General features: G+C 55.0%; 1 protein-coding gene across 1 annotated transcript; it reads left to right on the top strand.

The window, feature by feature from the left end:
* Positions 1-4,065: 4,065 nt before the first annotated feature.
* LOC310713833 (uncharacterized protein) lies at positions 4,066-19,630 on the top strand (the record flags this gene model as incomplete). Its single annotated transcript, XM_083518398.1, has 8 exons — positions 4,066-6,640; positions 8,568-9,170; positions 10,210-10,281; positions 10,469-10,630; positions 13,997-14,163; positions 17,810-17,969; positions 19,352-19,453; positions 19,598-19,630. Exons 2-8 carry the CDS (start codon positions 8,607-8,609, stop codon positions 19,628-19,630), a joined length of 1,260 nt encoding a protein of 419 aa, XP_083374524.1. The 5' UTR covers positions 4,066-6,640; positions 8,568-8,606.
* Positions 19,631-19,676: the final 46 nt, after the last annotated feature.

Genomic DNA, 19,676 nt, shown 5'->3' with positions numbered 1-19,676 from the left:
AACCCTGCCTGGAGGTGCCATTGGTGGGGGAGCCTGGAGTCTTCTGCATGCAGAGAGATGCTCTGTCCCTGAGCTGTGGCTCTTCCCCATCAGGCACTCCATCGCCCTGCTCTCACAGAGGCCAAGCAGGTGTCTAGGGGAGGCAGGTGTGTCCAAATCCAGGGCTCCATGGAAGACGTAACCAGGAATCTGGGAGAGACCCCGTGCTGGGCAGATGTGGGCGTCTTGGGGCTTGTGAGAGTGAAGCTGGTGCTGCTCCAGTGAGCGCTAGGGCTGTGCCATGAGCCGCCTGCTGTGGCATCTGGCGAGGGCACCCCCAGCCTGCTCCGAGAATGCCTTCAATGAAGTGGAAGCTGCCCTTTACATCAGATTAAAGCCCTGCCAGCGTGCCCTTGGCGTCCTTCCATGCCAAACAGCCGGGGGGGAAGGAAGGGGCTCCTGGCCGCTTGGTCGGTTTCCAGCCTCAAAGCCAAAGCAGAGCCTTTCCCCCAGAGGGACAAAGCCACCCTCTGGGCCCACATCCCCAGCCGAGGCGCTGGGAGCTCAGAGAGAAGTCGAGTAAGAGGCAACATCTCAGAAGGGTATAGAATTAGTCCTGGCCTGGAGAAAGAAACTGCCCGCCCTCTTTCATAACACTTGGGTGGTCGTCCAAGAAGGCTGGTGCTGGAGATACAGGACAGAGGAACAGAAGAGCTTCGTTAAGCAGGGCAGAGTTTAACCGCGGAACTCGCTGCCACAGTGATGGCCACCAACTTGGATGGTTTCTTACATTCTTCTGCAACTCGTCCTCCTTGTTAGCCTGCCTTTCCCATCCACTGCAAAGGCTTTTTCCGGCTGGCCTCTGTGCTGAGTCCACCTCAAGACCCCTTTGCCGGCTGTTGAATGTTTTCCTTTAATCTTCCCTTATGAGCAGAGCTTACAGGTTGACCCTGATTGCGCCAACATCCAAGCAGCCGTTTCGTGGAAAGCCACTGAGCGGATTGAGCCAGGTGTCACGTGGCGGGAGGGGCGTCCTAAAATGTCCCCAGGAAGCCAGAGAGCAGAGCCTGCTCATGTTTCTACTGTGCTCTGTCTCTGCTCCTCTCTCCCTCTTGCACTGCCCAGAAGGGATAGAACCTGCGGCCCTCCAGACGTCTTGGACTACAATTCCCATCATCCCTGACCCCTGGTCCTGTTAGCTAGGGATCATGGGAGTTGTAGGCCAAAACATCTGGAGGGCCGCAGGTTGGGGATGCCTGGGACAGAACTTCCGAAGAGCCAGTCTACAGGATCCGGCCAATGGCCCATCTAGGCCAGCCTCCTGTTCTTGCCCCCAAGGGAAGCTTGCAAGCAGCACCCAAGAGCCCCTTCCAGCAGCTGGGATTCAGAAGCATTGCTGACCCAACCGTGGAAGCCGAGCAGAGCCACCAGGGCTAGGAGCCATCGACTGCCCCTTCTCCTTCATGAATTTGCTCATCCTCTTTTAAAGCCATCCAGGTTGGTGGCCATCCCTGCCTCCTGTGGAAAGGAGTTCCACAGGTTAACTCTGTACTTCCTTTTTTCTGTCCTGAATCCTCCAGCATTGGATCCCCCCATGGGCCACGACCCAGCAAGCAGCATGGCTCCTCCCATCCCTGCACGATCCACTTGCTTCCCCTGGGATCCCCCTGAGGCTTAGTCCCTGAGACAGCCACAAACATTTTTATTAAGAAGACGGGGAGACACTCCCGGGTGAGCAGGCTGGCGCTTTAGGAAAATAAACGAAGTGGTGTCGTTCTCGCTGCTCGCCTGTCTGGAGGGAGGCTTCAGGGACATGGACTCAGCCAGTGGCCTCCTTGAGGAGGCATGTCAAAGGTGGGGCACATAGGGATAGAAGCACCATCTCAATATATACCGCATATAGTTTTTTTCGGCCAGGGGCCTGCTTGCCACAGTCAGAGTGCTGGGTGGCAGGTGGGACACTGCCCAGCCTTTTCCTGCCAGCCAGAATATCCCAAAGCTGAGCTTGGCCCCTTGCTCAGAGGTGGGGGCGACGTGCCTTGCCCGTGATGTCCCCTGGGCCATTGAGGAAGAGGTGAAGAGGAAGCTATGGCTGTCCCAGCTGCAAGTGCCCTCTGTGGCCGCGGGGCAGAAGGCGAGGCGGCCTCCTTGCCATGGTGGGGTCTGACTCTGCTTCTGCTCCCAGGGCCTGGCTGAGGGGCGACTGGAAGGAGCGCAGCCCAGACATGCGGGAGCAGCTGCTCTCCCTCTGCCACTGGCTGGATGCCCTGGAGAAGAGGCGGCCGGGCCTCCCTGAGCGGGACTCTGCCACAGAGGTAATGGGGATGGGGGGGGGCACGACTAGGCTTCTCAGCCCCACCAGAACAGGCTCTTCACCTTGAGGCAACAGCTTCCAGGTTGCCCCAGTCAGCACCAGCTCCTGCTTCTAGGCTTTCTGGTTTGGGTGAGCTCAGTTTCCAAGGAGCTGAGCTTGCGAGATCATATTATTATTATTATTATTATTATTATTATTATTATTATTATTATTATTATTATTATTAGAATTTATAGACCTCCCTATACCTGGAGGTCTCAGGGCGGTTCACAGAATAAAAATCAAAATACAAAACCACAAACTACATAATCAAAATAAAAACAACAACTCAATAACCGCCCCCCCAGCCCCCTCCATTTTAAAAGTGCATAGGACGTCCGATCACAGCTATGTACCTTGCAAAAGAGTCCTGCTCTTCTGCATTCTTGGCAAGATACCAGCTTGCATGGAAAGAAGGGAATTTGGGAAACCTGAACCACCAGCACTTAAGTTTCACATTCGTAAGAAGAGCCTGCAGGATCCGGCCAGGGGCCCCCCTAGTCCAGCCTCCTGTTCTCACAGGGACCAACCAGATGCTGAATCTCCTCGCTGAGCGCTCCCCCCACTGGGTGCCCCCCCTGCCTTCTGCAAGGACAGAGTGCATTTTGAAGCCAGGAATGAGCTGGCTCACGGCTGACTCACCTCGTCCTGCCCCACATGGTGAAAGTGCCAGCTGTGGAGGGCACAGCCCTGGTGGCCCACATCCCTGTGCAACTCAAGGTGTCTGAGGATGGCAAGTGTAGGATTTTTGGGGCAGGGGTAGAAGCTGCCCCTGTGTCACATCATGCCCCCAGTGTTTTATTGAGTGGCGCTCATGTCGTTCTGGGGTTGGCTCTGTGAGCTGGCCTGTGTTTCCACTTGGTGTGTGGCACATGATGCCCTCTGGCGCTTGTAGGCCCTTCCTTACACAGCCTGGCTCACCCCGGCCTTGAAAAGAGGCCTCAGCAACGTACAGGCAACTTGGGGGGGCCAGGAGGTGCCTCCCCCTTCCTTTGGCCTCCCCGTTTGTATCCCCGTGTGGGCAGCAGCGCAGCGTACAAGGGGTTAACGGGTGTGTGTGGCGGTGCACATGCGTGCGCACCCCCCAAGCCCTCCGTCTTGAGCCGCTGCCAGGCTGCTGAAAGGGTCCCCCCCCCCCCGCTGCCTTTTGTTCTGCTCCTGCTGGGCACATGGGCTCCCTCCGCTCCCCTGACGGCACAAACTGAAAGGCTCATTCATGCCGGACAAAGGGGGGCTCGGAGAGAGCCCACCGCCCGGCTCCCAGGATCTGAGGCTGCGCCAGGCTGCGGCCAGAGGGGCTGGGCTGGGGGCTCCTCTCTGCCAGAGGGGAGGGGTCCGGCTGGCGGGTGTGTGTGTGACCAAGCAGGGAGAGCAGGGCCACCCTCAGCTCATCCCACAGCACCCCCAGAGAATCATAGAACCACACAGAGCTGAGGCTCACCTAGTCCAGGCAGGAATACGCAGCTGTCCCTCTGGGGATCGAAATGGCAAGTATGGCATTCTCAGCCCCAGGCTCTCACCAGCTGAACCACGCAGGGCCATGCACTCTGCACGCACTCAGAGGCAGGGCCTTTATGATAATAATATCATAGAATCATAGAGTTGGAAGGGACCCTGAGGGTCACCCAGCCCCTGCAAGGCAGGGATCTCCGCTCAAGCATCCAGGACAGGGGGCCAGCCAACACCTGCCTTAAAACCTCCAAGGAAGGAGTCTGTTGTTACTCCTCCTCCTCCTCCTCCTCCTCCTCCTCCTCTATTACTTGTACTCCACCCATCTGACAGGGTTCCCCAGCCACCACTAGACTGACTCCTCTCTGCTGCTCTGTGGGCACTTTGAGCACCGTTGCTTTTTGGGAGGGGGGCTGCTCCTGTCTTGTGGTTTTATCTGCAGGGCTAGCAAGAGGCCCTTTCTTCCGGGGGGGGGGGAGGTGTCCTTGGAAGATGTTACCTTGATCAGAATCAGTCCTCTGAGCTGCACAGAGTTCCAGGACATCATCATCATCATCGTCACCATCATCTGTTATTTGTACCCCTCCCACCTGGCTGGGTTCCCCCAGCACTGAGCTCCTTTGCAGTTGCTGCTGTGGCCCCTCCAGGCGGCTGTCTTTTTGCAAGGGCATTTTGCAGCATTTCATGGCTTAAACGGACCTTCCGCGCTGTGAGTCGCGCTGTGCTGCTTCTCCTCGTTGCCGCCTGGAGGGGGCGCTCTTGCCCTGCCGTGCAGCAGAAGCCACACCATCCCAGGACACAGAGGTTGCCCTCCTGAGCTCAAATCACCCCAGATGCGCCACAAGGGGGCACCAGGTCAGCCTGGGGGGGGGGGGCTCCGGACCAGTTTTTAAAAGGTCTGGCGGAGTCTCGAATGAGGCTGCAGTTTGGGGCATTTTACTGATTTATTGATTGTGGTGGGAGGGGGGATTCCAGACCAAGCATGTGGAGGGGGGCAGTGTGGAGAGAGACAGAACCAGGGCCCGTCAGCCTGGTCGTTGCTTTGCAGGGCGACCCGTTTCCTTGAAAGTGTGCGCTGGTTCTTTGCCCTCTGGGCACGATGGGACTTGTGCCATGGGCGCCTGAGAGGCTGTGCAGAGAGACCCCCAAGACCCAACGATGCTCCTTTGGAGCAGCATCCCTGCTCCTCAGCTTAGCCTGGCTCTGGGCACCACACGCAGCCCCTTCCGTGGGTGGCCAAGGGGCATCATGCCCGCCAGTGGGCCTCCCTGCTGCAATGGCCCTGGCAGACTCTGGTGGAGGTGGGCAGCAGCAGCAGCAGCCATGGCACAGCCCTTGGAGAAGCTGGCAGAGCGGGCAGCAGTCCTGCCATCTCAATTTCCCACACAAAAGTAGTGGCACTCAAGAGCCTTGTGGGGAATGGGAATGCCAGCCGCCCCTGTGCCACAGAGGACACGGGAAGCTGGCCCAGGGCAGGTGCCAGCTGTGGGCCCCATGAGAGCGCTAGGAGCCTGGCAGCTGCCCACCCATGCATGCCAGGTGAGGATGCCAGTCCCGGTTACACCCACCCTCCCTCCCTGTGGCTCTGGGGGGCAACCAGGAAGGGGAAAGTGGGGCTTCCCTCCACCCCAAAGTGGGTTCCAAGCTGGGGGGGGGGCATTGGCAGCCAGGGCAGAAGCAGAGCTTTGTGCCACCTGCACCGCGGGGGAGATCAGTGCTACACCCCCCCCCCAGCTCGGAAGGAACCTCTCCCTTTCCTCCTGCTCTCCAGAGGGTTTGACCCCCCCCTTCTGTTCACACAGAGTTTCTCTTTCACTTGTGGGCTCCAGAGTCAGCCCACTGAGGTGTAGGGGGCTCATTTTGGAGGACGGAGGGGCTTCCTTCTTTCTCTTCCCCCAACTTTGCCGACTTGCCCTTGAGTTAAGCATCAAGCCTCAGGCCCACAAGCCAGGAGGGGTCCCAGGCCGGCCCCCCAGAGGACCAGCTGCCCAGGGCCCCTGAGCATCCCCCCAGGCTCTTGGGGCTGCGATGGCGACACTGGCTGGACCCGAGTGAGGGGGGGGGGGTCCTGCTGGTGGGGGGGCTGTTCCTCTGGGAAAAGCTCCTCTCTCCTCCTCCTCCTCCTCCTCCTCCTCCGTGGCAAAGGCGCCTGCCCCCTCCCCCACCGGCTCCGGGATAGTTGGGAGCCCTGTTGCGTTTCCCCAGTAACGGCGATTGTCTTGCAGCGAGCAAAGAGTTAATGCGAGAGGGCTTATTGTATTAGCCTGAGTGTGCTGAGGGGGTCAGCGGGGCAGAGGGTGGGGGGCAGCGAGGGAGGGTCTCTGCGCAGCCAGGCAGCCAGAGGGGCTCGCCTCCATTTCCCCAGGGCAGTCTGCCTCTGCTGGTGGGGCTCTTCTGGGCCCAGATCCACGGGGCTTCCTGGGAGGTGCCTTCTTCTCCCTCCTCCTTGGGAGGGCCTCCCCCCCCCCCCATCCATCCTGCAATCCCTCCATCCATCCTTCTTCTCCGGCCTGGACTGACAGCTACCAGGAGAGCCCTGGGAGAGGGGGCAAAGGGGGCTCCACGCTGCCGCCGGGCGACCGCCACGCTGCTCCAGAGAAGGCCTCCTCCCTGCACGACACACCGGACCCTGGGCCAGACACACCGGCAGCACCGGCCCTCCTCTCCCCATGGAACCTCAGCCCAAGTCCCTCCACCGCCGGGGGCTTCCGACGGCTCCTCTCCGTCCGCTCTCGGGGCAGCGGCCGAGGAGCCCCTGAAGGCAGAAGCGGAGGCAGCCGCCGTGCCCTTGGCCCGCCACCGACCGCGTGGCAGACCTGCCGCCAGCGTTGCAGGGAGCTTCTGTGCCACGCCATGAAGGTAACCATGCCAGCCCCGCGGGGCAGCCTGAGGGCCTGTCACTCATCCCTTCTTGCCCCACCGACAGGAAAGTTGGGGCCCAGACCAGAAAGAGGCCAAATGGAAGCAGGGTTTTTGAGGTGGAGGGCAGAGGAGCTGGTGGCACCTGGCGGGTGCGCTCAGCAGAAGAGCAGGGTTGGGGGAGCGAAGCTGTGGGCTCCCCCTCCTGCCCCTTGTCCCTCCCAGCCCCCACAACTCTGCTCCCCTTTACTCCAGTGGAGGAAGCAGGTAGAGGGGGTCCCGTCAGTGGCATGGCCGGGGGGGGGGCTGCTCTGCCATCATTCTGAGACTCCTCCAATGGCAGGTGGCCGGTGGGTGGGTGGGTGGGACTGGTGGCCCCAGGTGGCGCCTCTGCCAAGGACGCTCTCTCCTCCTGGCCAGCATGGCCTTGTCAGGCGGGGGGTGATGGGTGGGCTGTGGGCAGCCACCTGTCTGGGGCCGCTTGATGGATGTCTCCCCGGACGCCCTGCTTGTCCCTGGACCGCCCCCCTCTAGAGGCTTTTGTCAGGGGGGCTCTGCAGACAGATGGCTTCTCCTTCCGCTGGGCTCCAGCTTGCCCAGGTTTAAGTGCAGGGTCCCGGCAAGGAGGTGGCCGTTAGCAGCAGCTGCTGGTCCGTCTGTCTCGCTGGCTTCCCCCTCATTTGCATTGGGATGGAGCCCTGGCTCTGGGGAGGTCTGTGCCACAGAGGTGATGCTGAGCGGCCCCCTAAGGGCTCGGCTGCCTGGAGCAGCTCCTCCATCGCCAGCTTCCTTCCCTGCCACCCCAGGCCATCTGAGCGACTGAGTTTCAGCCCCAGTCACCCTTGGGTGCTTTGGGCAAACACCCTTCGGGCTCTGCCTCCCAGCCTGTGGCTTTTATTCTCTTTGGCACCCCAGAGGCCAAGCCTCCCTTGAGCCAGGAGGGCAGGGCTGCAGGCAGGATGGGTGCAGCCCCCCTGGGTGGAAGCCCCCTTCCGTGAGACCCTCACCAGGTGGAAGCCCCCTTCCGTGAGGGCAAGAACCACGTTCCTCTTCCCCAGCAAGTCCAGGGGTGGCTGACACCTTCTGGGCTCCTCCTAAACGCTGGGCTTCATTTCTGGCTGGGCTTAATACATAAGCGCTTAATCCCGTCAAGTGTTTCCTGGTTCCCAGAGATTAGGGAGGCGGTTTCTGTTTGTGGTATTGCAGCATTTGCACGTTTGACGCCCTGGGCTCCTTTGGAGGAAAGTTCGGGTGTAAATGTAGTGGAAGCACAGAACTGAAGAGTTGGAAGGGGACCCAAAGGGTCCTCTAGTCCAACCCCGACAATGTTTGAAGCAAGTATTTCCAAAATCCTCTGGTGGGATTTGATCCTATGGGAGAGGTCTGGCTATGGTCCCCCCTTCCGTTCGGCATCAGAGGTCCTGCTGGGCTTGGACTTCTGGCCTGGGTCTTTCTTCAGGGGGTCCAAAAATAGGCTTGAAATGATGCTTGCCTACTTTTGCCCATAGCAACAACTTTCCCCCCTAGCAACAGAGTTTCCTTAGCAACGGGCTACTTTATTAGACAGGCTGTGAAAGAGATGATGTCTGGCCATTACTCTGCCCAGATGGCTGGAGAGCAGAGAGGAGGAATGAACCTCATAGTTTTTCTTTAATTTCCTTAGACCTGTAGTTGGGTAAGTTGTAATGTTAATTCTTGAAGGAGAACTGGAGTGAGTGAGGGGCTTATGGGAATTCACCAACAGATTGAGCAGCACTGAGAAAGAAGATTCTGGAAGACTTTCTGGGTGGCTCTGTGGACTGAAAAAGGAACCCCCAATGATGGGCATGGGGCCTGCTGTGGGTGCCATCCTGGGCCTCCCACTCGCTCGCGGGCAGGCAAGGTGGCTTCTCCTACTCCTGCTCCTCCTCCTCCTCCTCTGTTTCAGGCAGGGCTCTGAGCACTCAGGTCTCCTCAGCCGCCAGCCATGGGCAACGCGGGGGGCAGACCCAGCTGCCTGGGGGAGAAAAACCAGAAGCCGGACGACTTCCTGAAGGACTCCTACCTCAAGGACCTGGGCCTGGCGTCCGGGCGCCCCTCCAGGAGGAACAACGCAGGGGGCCACGGGGGCCCCCCGGAGAAGCCTCCACTCAGCCCCCGGGTGATCGAGAATGGCTGGAGCGTGGCGACGCTGGGGGGGCCCAGCAAGAGCCAGCAGGGCAGCCCCCTCCCCAAGCAGAACAACATGGACGTCAAGGTGCAGAACGGGGGCGCCCTCAGCTGCAGCAACCCCCTCAAGGCCCAGCTGGAGGCGGCAGCGGCGGTGGCGGGGGCTGCCTGGAGTCCCCCCCGGGGGCTGGCGCACGGGAGCGGCTGGGCCTGGAAGCCCCTCACCACCACCGAGGTGACGGAGGTGACGGAGGTGACCGAGACCGTTGTGACTGAGATCGTGGAGGTGACCGAGTACCCCGGGGGCGACCGGAGCAAAGAGCCCACCGTCACCAGGCGGGTCAAGGTGCTCACGGAGTGCGCAGGAGGAGCCCTGCCAGAGGTTAATAGACGGGGCAGGGGGAGCCCAGGACGCCCCCATTCCTCCCCACGTACACATGCGTTTCTTTCACTCCCTTTGCTGCTCCACGTCTTGGCACTGGGGGGGGGGCTGGGAAAGTGGGATGGAAACTGGGAGGCCCCTAGTCCGGATCCCACTTTGGCCCCGGGAGGAATGGGGGGGGGCACCTGTGACACACAGAGAGGCGCCAGTGCTACCGAATCCCTGTTGCTGGAGACTGCAGGAGGGGAGAGGTCTCTCGCACTCAGATCCCACTAGCTGGCTTCCCATTGGGGCATCTGGTTGGCCACTGCAAGAACAGGATGCTGGGCTAGATGGGGCCTGATCCTGCAGATTCCACTTTGGTTCTTACGTTCATAGAATGAGGCTGGTCCGCCTTACAAGGTGGTTTTGTGGATAACAGAGATAAGATCATGTCTCTACAGCTGTTTTTTTACCAGTGAGGAAAATGAGCGGCTCAGCGTGGGGGTAAGTTGGAGCTGGTCGCTCTGCTGCCCAATAGGTTGGTGCCTGCGGTGAGGCCAGCTGATGGCAGCGTCAGTGCTGCCCACCCTGTTCTTCTGCCCCACACCCCTCCCAGGCGCACGCACTTTGGGGCCATTTCCCAATCTCTTGGTGAGGAGGCTCAGGTTGTCAGAAGCTGCCTGGGGTGCCTGGCCTGGGGGCAGCATTGGGCGGGGGGGGGGGGGCTCTGGGAGACGGTCTGTTGTATCAGCAGGAAGGCGGCTGGATCCACCTCCGCATGCAGAGCCACCCCAGGCGCCACGCACGTCTCCTTCCCTGTGTATCCAGAAGGCCACCCTCTGAGCCAGGCAGCCAAGGCCGTTCTGTGGAGGGAGAGACCCCCCATGCCAACGTGCTGGTGCCCTGAAGCTGAGCCCTCCTGGAAGTGCTGGCCTGAGCCTCCTGCTCCTCTGTGTGTGTGTGTGTGTGTGTGTGTGCTGCAGCCCCCTCCCTCCCTCCCTCCCTCCTGAGTCTGAGGGTGCAAAGCCTCTGCCCTGTGCCTGCTTTTCTCCCGCAGCTCCAGAACAGCCAGAGCTGGCCTGCCGGCCAGGGGGACCCCCTGGAGCCGTGGAGCAGCCCCAGCAGCAAGGTAAGGGCCTGCTCAGTCATGCTCTAGGGCAGGGTAGGGGGCTGGAGGAGGAGGAGGTGGGGCTGGGGTCATGCAAGTCTGCCTCCCCACCTCCATGCTTGCTCCCGCCAGGTGCCAGGAGGCTTTTGCTGTGGGACTGGGGCTGCTGGCCTCACTCTGAGCTCTCCCTCCTTCCCTCCCCCCCCAGGCAGCTGCAGCCTTCCTAGGAGAGGTGTGGGGCGCAGAGCAGGCCCAGCTGACTCTGAGGAAGCTTCTCTCTTGGGTCAGCGACATGGAGGAGCTCATGGCCAACCAGAAGCCCCCTTCCTCCGAAGCCAAAGTGGTGAAGGCGCAGCTGCAGGAGCAGAAGGTGAGCTTGCGCAGGCAGCGTGGGGGTGGGGGTGTCGCCACACACTGTGGGGTGCCAGGCCTTGGGGGGCAGAGGAGGGTTCCCATGATGATAAAGGGCCTGGAAACTGTAATAAATGAAAATCTGCCCTTATTCCCTTATGGGGGACACAAGAGCCCTTATAGAGTCCTTATGTAGGTTCCCTATTGGTAGGAGAAAATAACAGAGGCCAACCAGAGAATATTGAGAAGCAAAGCAGCTAGTAAGCCTGATCTTTATTGAACTGTTGCAACAGGGTGCCCCCTTCACACGCAGGAGAAGGAGGACCCAGAACCCAGGTATATTGACATTTTAAATTGCCCGCTTTGGAGTCCAAGACCACCCCCAGAACCATCATACCTACATCACAGAAAGGGGTGGTCTACAGCAGAAATCTGAGTGCGTTGTTTACCAGAAATCTGAGTTGTTTACCTCCTGTCTGGCAGGTTACCTGTTAATGCTTACTTGACTGGATACCCTGGGGAGCCTGGCCAGTCTTTTGTAATGATAAATACTTAGTTCCTGAGCCAGGTCACAGGCTCACCCTATTCACACCCTTAAGACAGGATTTGTGAAGGAAAAGACAATGGAGAGGCTTTTCCATTTGACTTTGCAGAGAAAACACCTGGTCAGTTTGGGAGTCAAAATGGCTTCATGTCTGCTCCTCTGCACTGCCCCAGACATGTGGTTTATATATTTATGTACGTTTTTGCTTGGCACATTTATGAACCTTTATTATATACGTAAGACCTTAATTTTTTTATTTCAAAATGAAGAATCATGAGGAGGGAGGGAGGGAGGGAGGGAGGGAGGGAGTTGGGCACAATTCAGCCTGAAGTGGAGAAGAGAGAAGGCTTATCCACACTTGCCTCGATTCCACACTTTCCAGGCTCAGGTCTGAGCTTTCCACTCCCGGGTCTGAGGGTTGTTGGGTTTTTGTTCTTGTTGTTGTTTTTTGGTCCCGCCGTTTCCCCCAGGAAAATTCACGTTTAACCCCTGAATCGGAGCAAACGGCAACATGCAGAAAACCTGCTTGCCACTTGCTCTGATTCTGCTGTGAAACCCCAGGGAAACCCTGGGCTTTGCTGGATGTTCGGTTCCCCTGTCAGTGCACGAAAAAGAGAGAGAAGAGAAGCAGGCAAAAAGCAAAGCAGGTCTTGTGCCTTTGATAGGTTATTTGTCGGGACAGAGAGTCAACACACAGGAAAGGAGGAACCCCCCCCCCCAGGGTGTTCTGTAATTTCCCACCCAGCAGTGAGAAACCCCACCCCTGAGATGCCAGTGGATCATGGACAAAACATCAAAGGTGCATCACAAAATTAGGAGGAGTTACAACTGGTCAAACAGGTCAAAATTACACCATGTCCACCGAGGCGTTTTGTGAATTGCTGGTCTCATACATTCTGCGTGAGAATTTACATTTGGCCTTGATATTTCAGTTTTGGCAAGTTCCAATCCGGTGGCAGTTTGGGAGACTGGCAGAAGGGACACCTTCTATTCACCAGGCAGCCTGGCAAACATCACAAGGGATCTTATCAGTTTCTGTGACTGAGACAGTTATTGTCTTGGAGAAACTCTGTTTGACACTTCCTGGGTGGAGTCCCTGCCTAAACCATCTCACTCTCCGGGGATTATGGCAGCAGTGTGCGATTTAGCAAGTTTATTTAACAGAATGAATCACTTACAAATCTTTTTACACTGCATTTCATTTTCTTAGCAAAACAGGGTCAGTTGATGCTGCTGCTGTGCAAGTTGTTACATTTGCCAACCGACAGCCCCACTCATAAAACAAGTGATATTGCCTGCTCTTTCCCAAGCCTGGCCATGAGGGGGCGCTGTGGTGCACCGATTTTGACATTGGGGGTTATGTCAGTTTGACCCCTTAAATCCGACATTTCTGCAAGGTGTGATGTTTATTAGGGGGTTCCCTGCATTCTTTTTGGGGTGGTGTATGTGATGTGGTGCTTTGTGGATTAGATGCCTCTAGATGCCTTTATGGGCGTGAAGGTGGGGGTCGTGGCTATGGTGGCATTGGTGTAACCATTTTAGCCAAGATCCCTGCATTGCTGGGGGTTGGCATAGAGGACCCTTGGGGGGGGGGGCTTCCTACATCACATTTCTATGACTCTGTGAAAAGCAGGGCACTTTTGTAAGTTGGCCTCAGCGTTTCCTCTGGGGCTGTGGAAAGAGAATAGAAAGCAAACCCCACCCCAGAGGAGCCTTTGGCTCTCTCTTTTCAATGAACAGCGCAAGTAGAAGCTTGTTCCCCTGCGTTTGGGGAGGAGGGGGCATGGCTGGCCTGGCAGTCTCTCTCCGCCCCCTGGGCACTTCCAGAGAGATAGGCATCACCTTCCCACATCTGACTTGGCCATCTTGGGAGCAGCCACACTTGGCAGCATGGGATTACCAGCCTCTGAGCTGCCCAGTCCCTGTGCCCAGTTTGGGGTCTGCTGCTGCCTGCCTTGTAAAGAGGAGGAGGGGGTCCCACGGGCAAAGTCTTCTGGGGGGCTCTGCACCCCTCTTGCCCTCTGCATTCTCACTGCAAGAAGCAAAGCTCAGAGAGAGGGGTCTACTTTTCTTATGTGATAAAACTGGAGAGGTTAGAATGTACAGTTTAATAATTAGTTATTACTTAAAAGTGTTGGAAGAGCTAACTGTAAAGCACAAGGGCTGTGCCACAAAATAATTGACAGAATTAAGTAAGTGTTGGGGGAAGCCTGTTCTCCGCAGCGGGATGCCAGAAGGGACACGGGGTCAGCCCCTGAGGCCCCCTCATGCCCTCCGGAGTTGCTGGTCATCACTGGACCTTGAAGGAGCAGATTCGGTCATGTGACTGTGCGGAGGGTGAAGGAGGACTTTCTTTTGTCTGTCCTGAATTCCCCACTATTCAGCTGCACTGGGTGACCCCCTTGAGGTCAAGTATTACACAAGAGCGAGAGAAACGTCTCTCCGTCCCACTTGCTGCCTTTCATCCCTCGCTGCTCCTGATGCCAAGAACCTCTTCCCCAAAGAGACCACCCTGGTGCCCCTGAATCTCTTCTCAAAACCAGCCTTTCCCATGGAAGCCAGGTGGAACTTCCCGTTCAGAGGCAGTCTTCCCCTAAATACCAGGCTGATGGAAACCAAGCAACATTGGCTTGATGGGTCTTCTTTGGACTGATGCGGGTTCTTATGAAATGAAAAAGTTCCTCCTGGCCCCCGGAGTGGAGCAGGCCAGCTTCTTTGGCCAGGGAGCTGCGCTGGGTGTTGCTGCACCCAAGGCGGTGCCAGACTCGGTTGTCCTCCCCCTTGGAGCGTGTCCTTGAGGGGAGCTTGGCATCACCCTCTGCCTTCTCTGACCCCAAACAGCTTCTGAGGCGCCTTCTGGACGAGCGCAGGCCCCATGTGGAGGGCCTCCTGCGGGAGAGACGGGCACCCTCTGAGCCCCCTGGCACCACAGACGGGCACGGAAGGGACGGAGGCCTTGCCAACCTCCAGGAGAAGTGGCAGACGCTAATCCAGGGGGCAGAAGCCAGGTGAGTCCCTAGAGGGGGAGGGGCCCTTGGTGGGGGCTCAGGGGTTGTGCCAAAGGCACCCTAGAAAATGTGGGTTTGGAGAAGAGATTTGAAGGAAGGGAGAGAGGCATTCAGGAAAGCAGTTCCGGGTCTGATGGGGAGGGCAGTGTGAAAGGGCAAAGCAGGGGCAACCCAAGGTGTTATACAAGGGGGGGGGGCATTGGTGCAATTCTCCCCTCACTCACAACATCACCTTGTCGGTCAGAGAAATGAACAAAAACAGAGGCAAGGCCACATAGTAGAAATCAAGGCTGGCTTTTCTTTTTTGTATTCAGGTTTTTATTAATGCTTTTCATTATACAGAAAGATACTGTATAGAAAACTAATGCAAATTTTTAAAACCAGAAACAAAAACAGCTATTGGGGGGGGGGGGAGAGAAAGAGAAGGAAGCCGGAAGAAGGAAAGGGAAAGGGAAAAAGAGAAAGCAAAAAAGAAAGATAAAAAGGAGTTCCAATTTTCCATCTGCTGGTTACATAAAATTAAATAACATTACAACATTCTCAAAATAAAAAAAATCCTTCCAGTAGCACCTTAAAGACCAACTAAGTTAGTTCTTAGTGCATGCACACGAAAGCTCATACCAAGAACTAACTTAGTTGGTCTTTAAGGTGCTACTGGAAGGAATTTTTTTATTTTGACTATGGCAGACCAACACGGCTACCTATCTGTAATTACAACATTCTGTTAAACAATATTTCTTTGAGGTCCAAGTTTTTTTTTAAATGATTCATTTCCTTTTCCCCCAAAAAGTCCAAGAGGGATTCCCAAATTATTGTTAGTAGTAGTAAATATCAACTTATGTTTTTTCTTTAAATATCAACTTTACCTCCAATAATTCCCACCAACAAACCTCCATATTAATAGTAAATTATTCCATCCTTGCCCATGATAAAGCCTCTCCACTGGGATCACATATTGAAATAATTTTTGGCAGTTATGCCAGAAAACAAGTATTTGAGGCCCTAAAATTTAATAGACAGATTTTTACACAACCAACTGTTCAGGACCTGCTGGCGGACAGCGATGATCAAACTACTTTAATAGCGGCTGAATTTTTAAGTGCTGTCCATGAAGAAAGAATGGGCCATGATAAAGAGACTTAGTGGTTTTTAATGGTGGGTGATGTTGCTGTGTTGTATTATATTATCTATGTACATCGATTTATTTCGTGGAGTTAAGAATAGGACTGAGATAAATTGTGTTCGCTGAGCCCGTATTTTATACAGTTTATATATGGTGTTTGTGTGCTAATATGTGGTGTACTATGCCTAATAAAGGATTTTGAACTGAATTGATATTGAAATAATATTCCATAATTCTTTTCTTGTTACATATCCTTAAATTCACACCCAGTTCAGTATACTCAATTTCCATTTCCTGTTGTGTTTACCATAGCATTCTTTTCCTCTAGGATTTTCCATTTACCTTTCTTCTTATGCTTTTTCCAGAGAGAGAACTATTAATTCAGTAGCATCATTCTCTGAATTCACTCCAAGTTGTATTCAGAATGCTTTCTTTCTGCTAGAACTGAAGAAGAGCCAGGACTGAAGGCTTTTCCCCTTCTGAGCTCCATCAATGCCAAATTCAGATCATTTTATCTTCCCCTTCTCCTCCCAAGTCCTTGTATCAAAGTCATTTCCATTTCACCATCTGCTTTCTCCAATTTTGTTTCAACATCATCCAGTCCTGCCAGCTTTTCATAGGTATTCTCCGTTTTTCACTTCATATCTCTCTGATTCATTTCTTTCTCCCTTTCATCAAATGCTGATTTGATCATTTTTAGTTGTTTGGCCATCAACTATTGAACAATACCAACAGTCACTGGGATATCCAAAGGTATCTTTGCCACACTGGATGCGTTTGATGTTATTAACAACTCAGCCTCTTTATAAGTCCCGACTCTAGCTTAAAATTTTTGCCTTAAGATCACAGTCACAACAATAATATTTTCCCACAGAGGAAATAATGGCTGAATTACTTTTAGTTTCCCAGCAACATTCATTTTCGAAAGAAGAAGAAAAAGACTTGTTTGTTTAATCTTTATTGCCAACCATAAATCATGCTTTTCACTCTGCTTTAGACACTTTAATGACCCATTTTCTTTCCCTTCTTAAAGACAGAAAGCAGCTCTTGCAAATTTTAGAATCAGCAGACAGAGAAATTTCTCTAAATTAACAGATGATCCCATTTTTTTTTTACAAAGAGAGGATGCAGATCTTATGCCCATAAAGGGTTCTTACATGGCGTTTGGACACAATGTCGGTTCCTCAACTCACCTTGACTCATTGTAGCCCCCATCTCAGTCCCCAAACACCAACATCAGAGAACAGCCTTGACCAGAGCATTTGCGGTTACTCCCTCAATCCCTCTTTATCCCAGAGTGATCTGATAGCCAGAACTTCAACCTGATTACCATCCATCACCACGTAATTATCTTCTGGCAGCAGAGAGCCAGCAGAAAGACGGTCAACCTGCCATTTCCTCTCCTGGAAATCCACAAGGCTGGTTTTTCTTTATTGGTCCATTTGCAAACAGAGTCTCTCCCCCCAACCAAATGCAAGGGAGTTGAGAAGCAAAGGTGTGTAGCATCTTTTAAAACCTCAGAAAGTATTCATCTCCCCTTTACAGAAAGACTACCCCCAAAAACGCCACAGATACATCACAAAATGGGTTGCAGATGTAAATCAGAGCTTGCTCAGAGTTCATGTTTTCCAATACTGACTCCAGAATCCGCTGACACAGACCTGCTTCACTCAGCGAAGATATCTGCTCCTCTGCTTGGAAACTTATCAATACTTGTTAAGCCAGTTTCACAGAGGGGAGGCTCAGGAAGGATGTCCTACTTTGGGAGAGGAGGGGTTTCTGAGGTCAGCTAAGGGCTAAACATGCCCTCAGTTTTGCTCTCTTGTGAGAGTCTTGTGGGCCTGGTGTGGGGCCCATGCACCCCTTGTGGGTGAGGGTGGGTGTGAAATTGCACAACAAAGGGGTGAGGCAGCTCTGGGGGCCGTTTGCTGCAAGTCAAAGCCTAGCGCCCCTTCCTTGTGCAAAGAGGTGAGGGAGGGCTCTCCCCTGGTGCTCAGCCCCCCCTCCCACTTTGTCTGGGAAGCGGACTGGAGTTAAACTTCTTATCCAAAGCAGCTTCACCTCTGAGCTCTTCCTTCCTGTCCTCAGCCAAGTCTCAGAAGTCCTTGGCACCTTCTGCCTCCCCACGTGGAGCCTTCCTGGAACACCACTGTTCCATCCTGCCCTGGCATTTGGCTCCCTTCTCTCTTTCTGCTGCCTTTCTCCCTGCAAAGAGGCTCCAATAGACTGCCTCTCTCTGTGCCACATTCCCTCAGCTGCTCTGGTCTCTGTGTGCCAGAAGCACAAGGAGGAGGCAGCTCAATCCGTCAGACCAGCCAGGCCACAAGGGCAGGGGGAGGCCTGCTTGCCACGAGCCCTGGACCTGCCTTTTCATGGCGCTGGTCCTCATGGCTCCTTGCTGCCTGCTGTGGCCGAAAGGCAGCCTTTGCGCAGGGCTGTGTGTCTTCCTGGGCCCCGTGAGCCTGGTGCTGGAGGTTGTTCCCGTCAACATCTTCCCACCCTGCCTCTTCTCTCTTCCAACAGGCACAGCTCCCTGGAGCGGATCCTTCCTGCAGCCCACACCTTCCAGGAGTCTGTCGATGTTTTCCAGGACTGGTTGGCCTCCACAGAGAGGAAGCTGGCTGAGCTGTGGAGAGCCAATGGGAGCCTCAGCCAGGCGCAGGGAGCCCTCCAGCAAGTCCAGGTACGGTGGCCTGGGAGGGGGAAGTGGCCTTGGGAGCCTCAAGAGAGAAGGAGACCCAAGTCAGGGTCTTTTCTTGATTGGTTTTTTATTGATTTTCCATAAAGCTATGGACAGACAAACCCACAATTAAAAATAAAAATAAAAATTATTTATTTATACCCTGCCCATCTGGCTGGGTTTCCCCAGCCACTCTCGGCGGCTCACAACAGAATAATAATAATAATAATAATAATAATAATAATAATAATAATAATAATGTGATAAAACATCAATCCTTAAAAACTTCCCTAAACAGGGCTGCCTTCAGATGTCTTCTAAAAGTCAGTTGTTTATTTCCTTGACATCTGATGGGAGGGTGTTCCACAGGGCAGGCACCACCACCAAGAAGGCCCTCTGCCTGGTTCCCTGTAACTTGGCTTCTTGCAAAGAGGGAACCGCCAGAAGGCCCTCAGCGCTGGACCTCCGTGTCCGGGCTGAACGATGGGGGTGGAGACGCTCCTTCAGGTATACTGGGCCGAGGCTGTTTACACAAACCATACACAGAGCATATTCAATACAAAAAACAAATTACAGAGAAGCCATTGCATGTAACCAAGGTTTTAAGGTGAGTCTATACAGCCCAGCCACAATGAGGAATCTGGAGAGGAGATTTATATCATCCAAAAAGGAGGCCAGTCTGTGTCAGAGCAGTGGGGTTTGGCGTTCCCCCAGAGTGCACGTCTGTGACAGGGTCCCAAGGAGACCCACAAACTCCCCTTTTGCAAACAGACACAGAAGCATTTCTGCAAGGATCCGGGCAGCAGCAAGATGTAAACTGGAGGTGGGTGGAGGAAGGCGTGGTGAGGACAGAAGCCCCCCACCCCAGTGTGGTGTAGTGGTTAAGAGCGGTAGTCACGTAATCTGGGAAACCGGGTTCGCGTCTCCGCTCCTCCACATGCAGCTGCTGGGTGACCTTGGGCCAGTCACACTTCTCTGAAGTCTCTCAGCCCCACTCACCTCACAGAGTGTTTGTTGTGGGGGAGGAAGGGAAAGGAGAATGTGAGCCGCTTTGAGACTCCTGAAGGGGAGTGAAAGGCGGGATATCAAATCCAAACTCTTCTTCTTCTTCTTCTTCTTCTTCTTCTTCTTGACCCCTGGAAGAGTGGCTTCCTCACCCCCTTCATGCCCACCCTGTTCCTGAGCCCTCTCCTTCCAAGTGCCCCACTGCAGTGGGCATGGGGAAGGCAGGAGGGACTTGTGCTCCAGGAGGCTGAGGCTCTCCAGACCTCACAGGACCAGCAGAGCCGCTTCAGTCGCCTCTTGGCCTCAGCTGGAGGGGGCAGTTTCCATGTGAAGGAGGGGGTCTCTCTGCACCAATTCCGCCTGCTTCTGTCTCCCTCCAGGAGCTCTGTGAGGAAATCCGGTGCAAGACGGCTGACCTGGAACGGGCACTGGAGCACGGGCAGCGGCTTCTGGAGATGGTGACAGGCAAGTGGGGGACGGCAGTGACTTTGGGGCTCCCCAGAAACACCCACCCTCAAGATCTGACCCTGTGGGGGAGCAGGGCTGGCAGGGCAGCTAGGGGGGCTGGCAGCATCAGAAGGAAAGCCCCCCACAAACAGTGCTCCGCCCAATGTTGGTCACACCAGTCTGGCTGCACCGAATGCCAGATATCCGAATAGACCAGCGGAGCTTCTTGGCCTGCTCTGCTGTGGGGCAGGAAACACT

This window comes from Podarcis liolepis, assembly GCF_965112155.1.
Source record: "Podarcis liolepis genome assembly, chromosome: 8".
Classification (NCBI taxonomy): Eukaryota; Metazoa; Chordata; class Lepidosauria; order Squamata; family Lacertidae; genus Podarcis; species Podarcis liolepis.
Note: the sequence above shows the minus strand (reverse complement) of the source record. Positions and strands in the feature narration are given on the sequence as shown.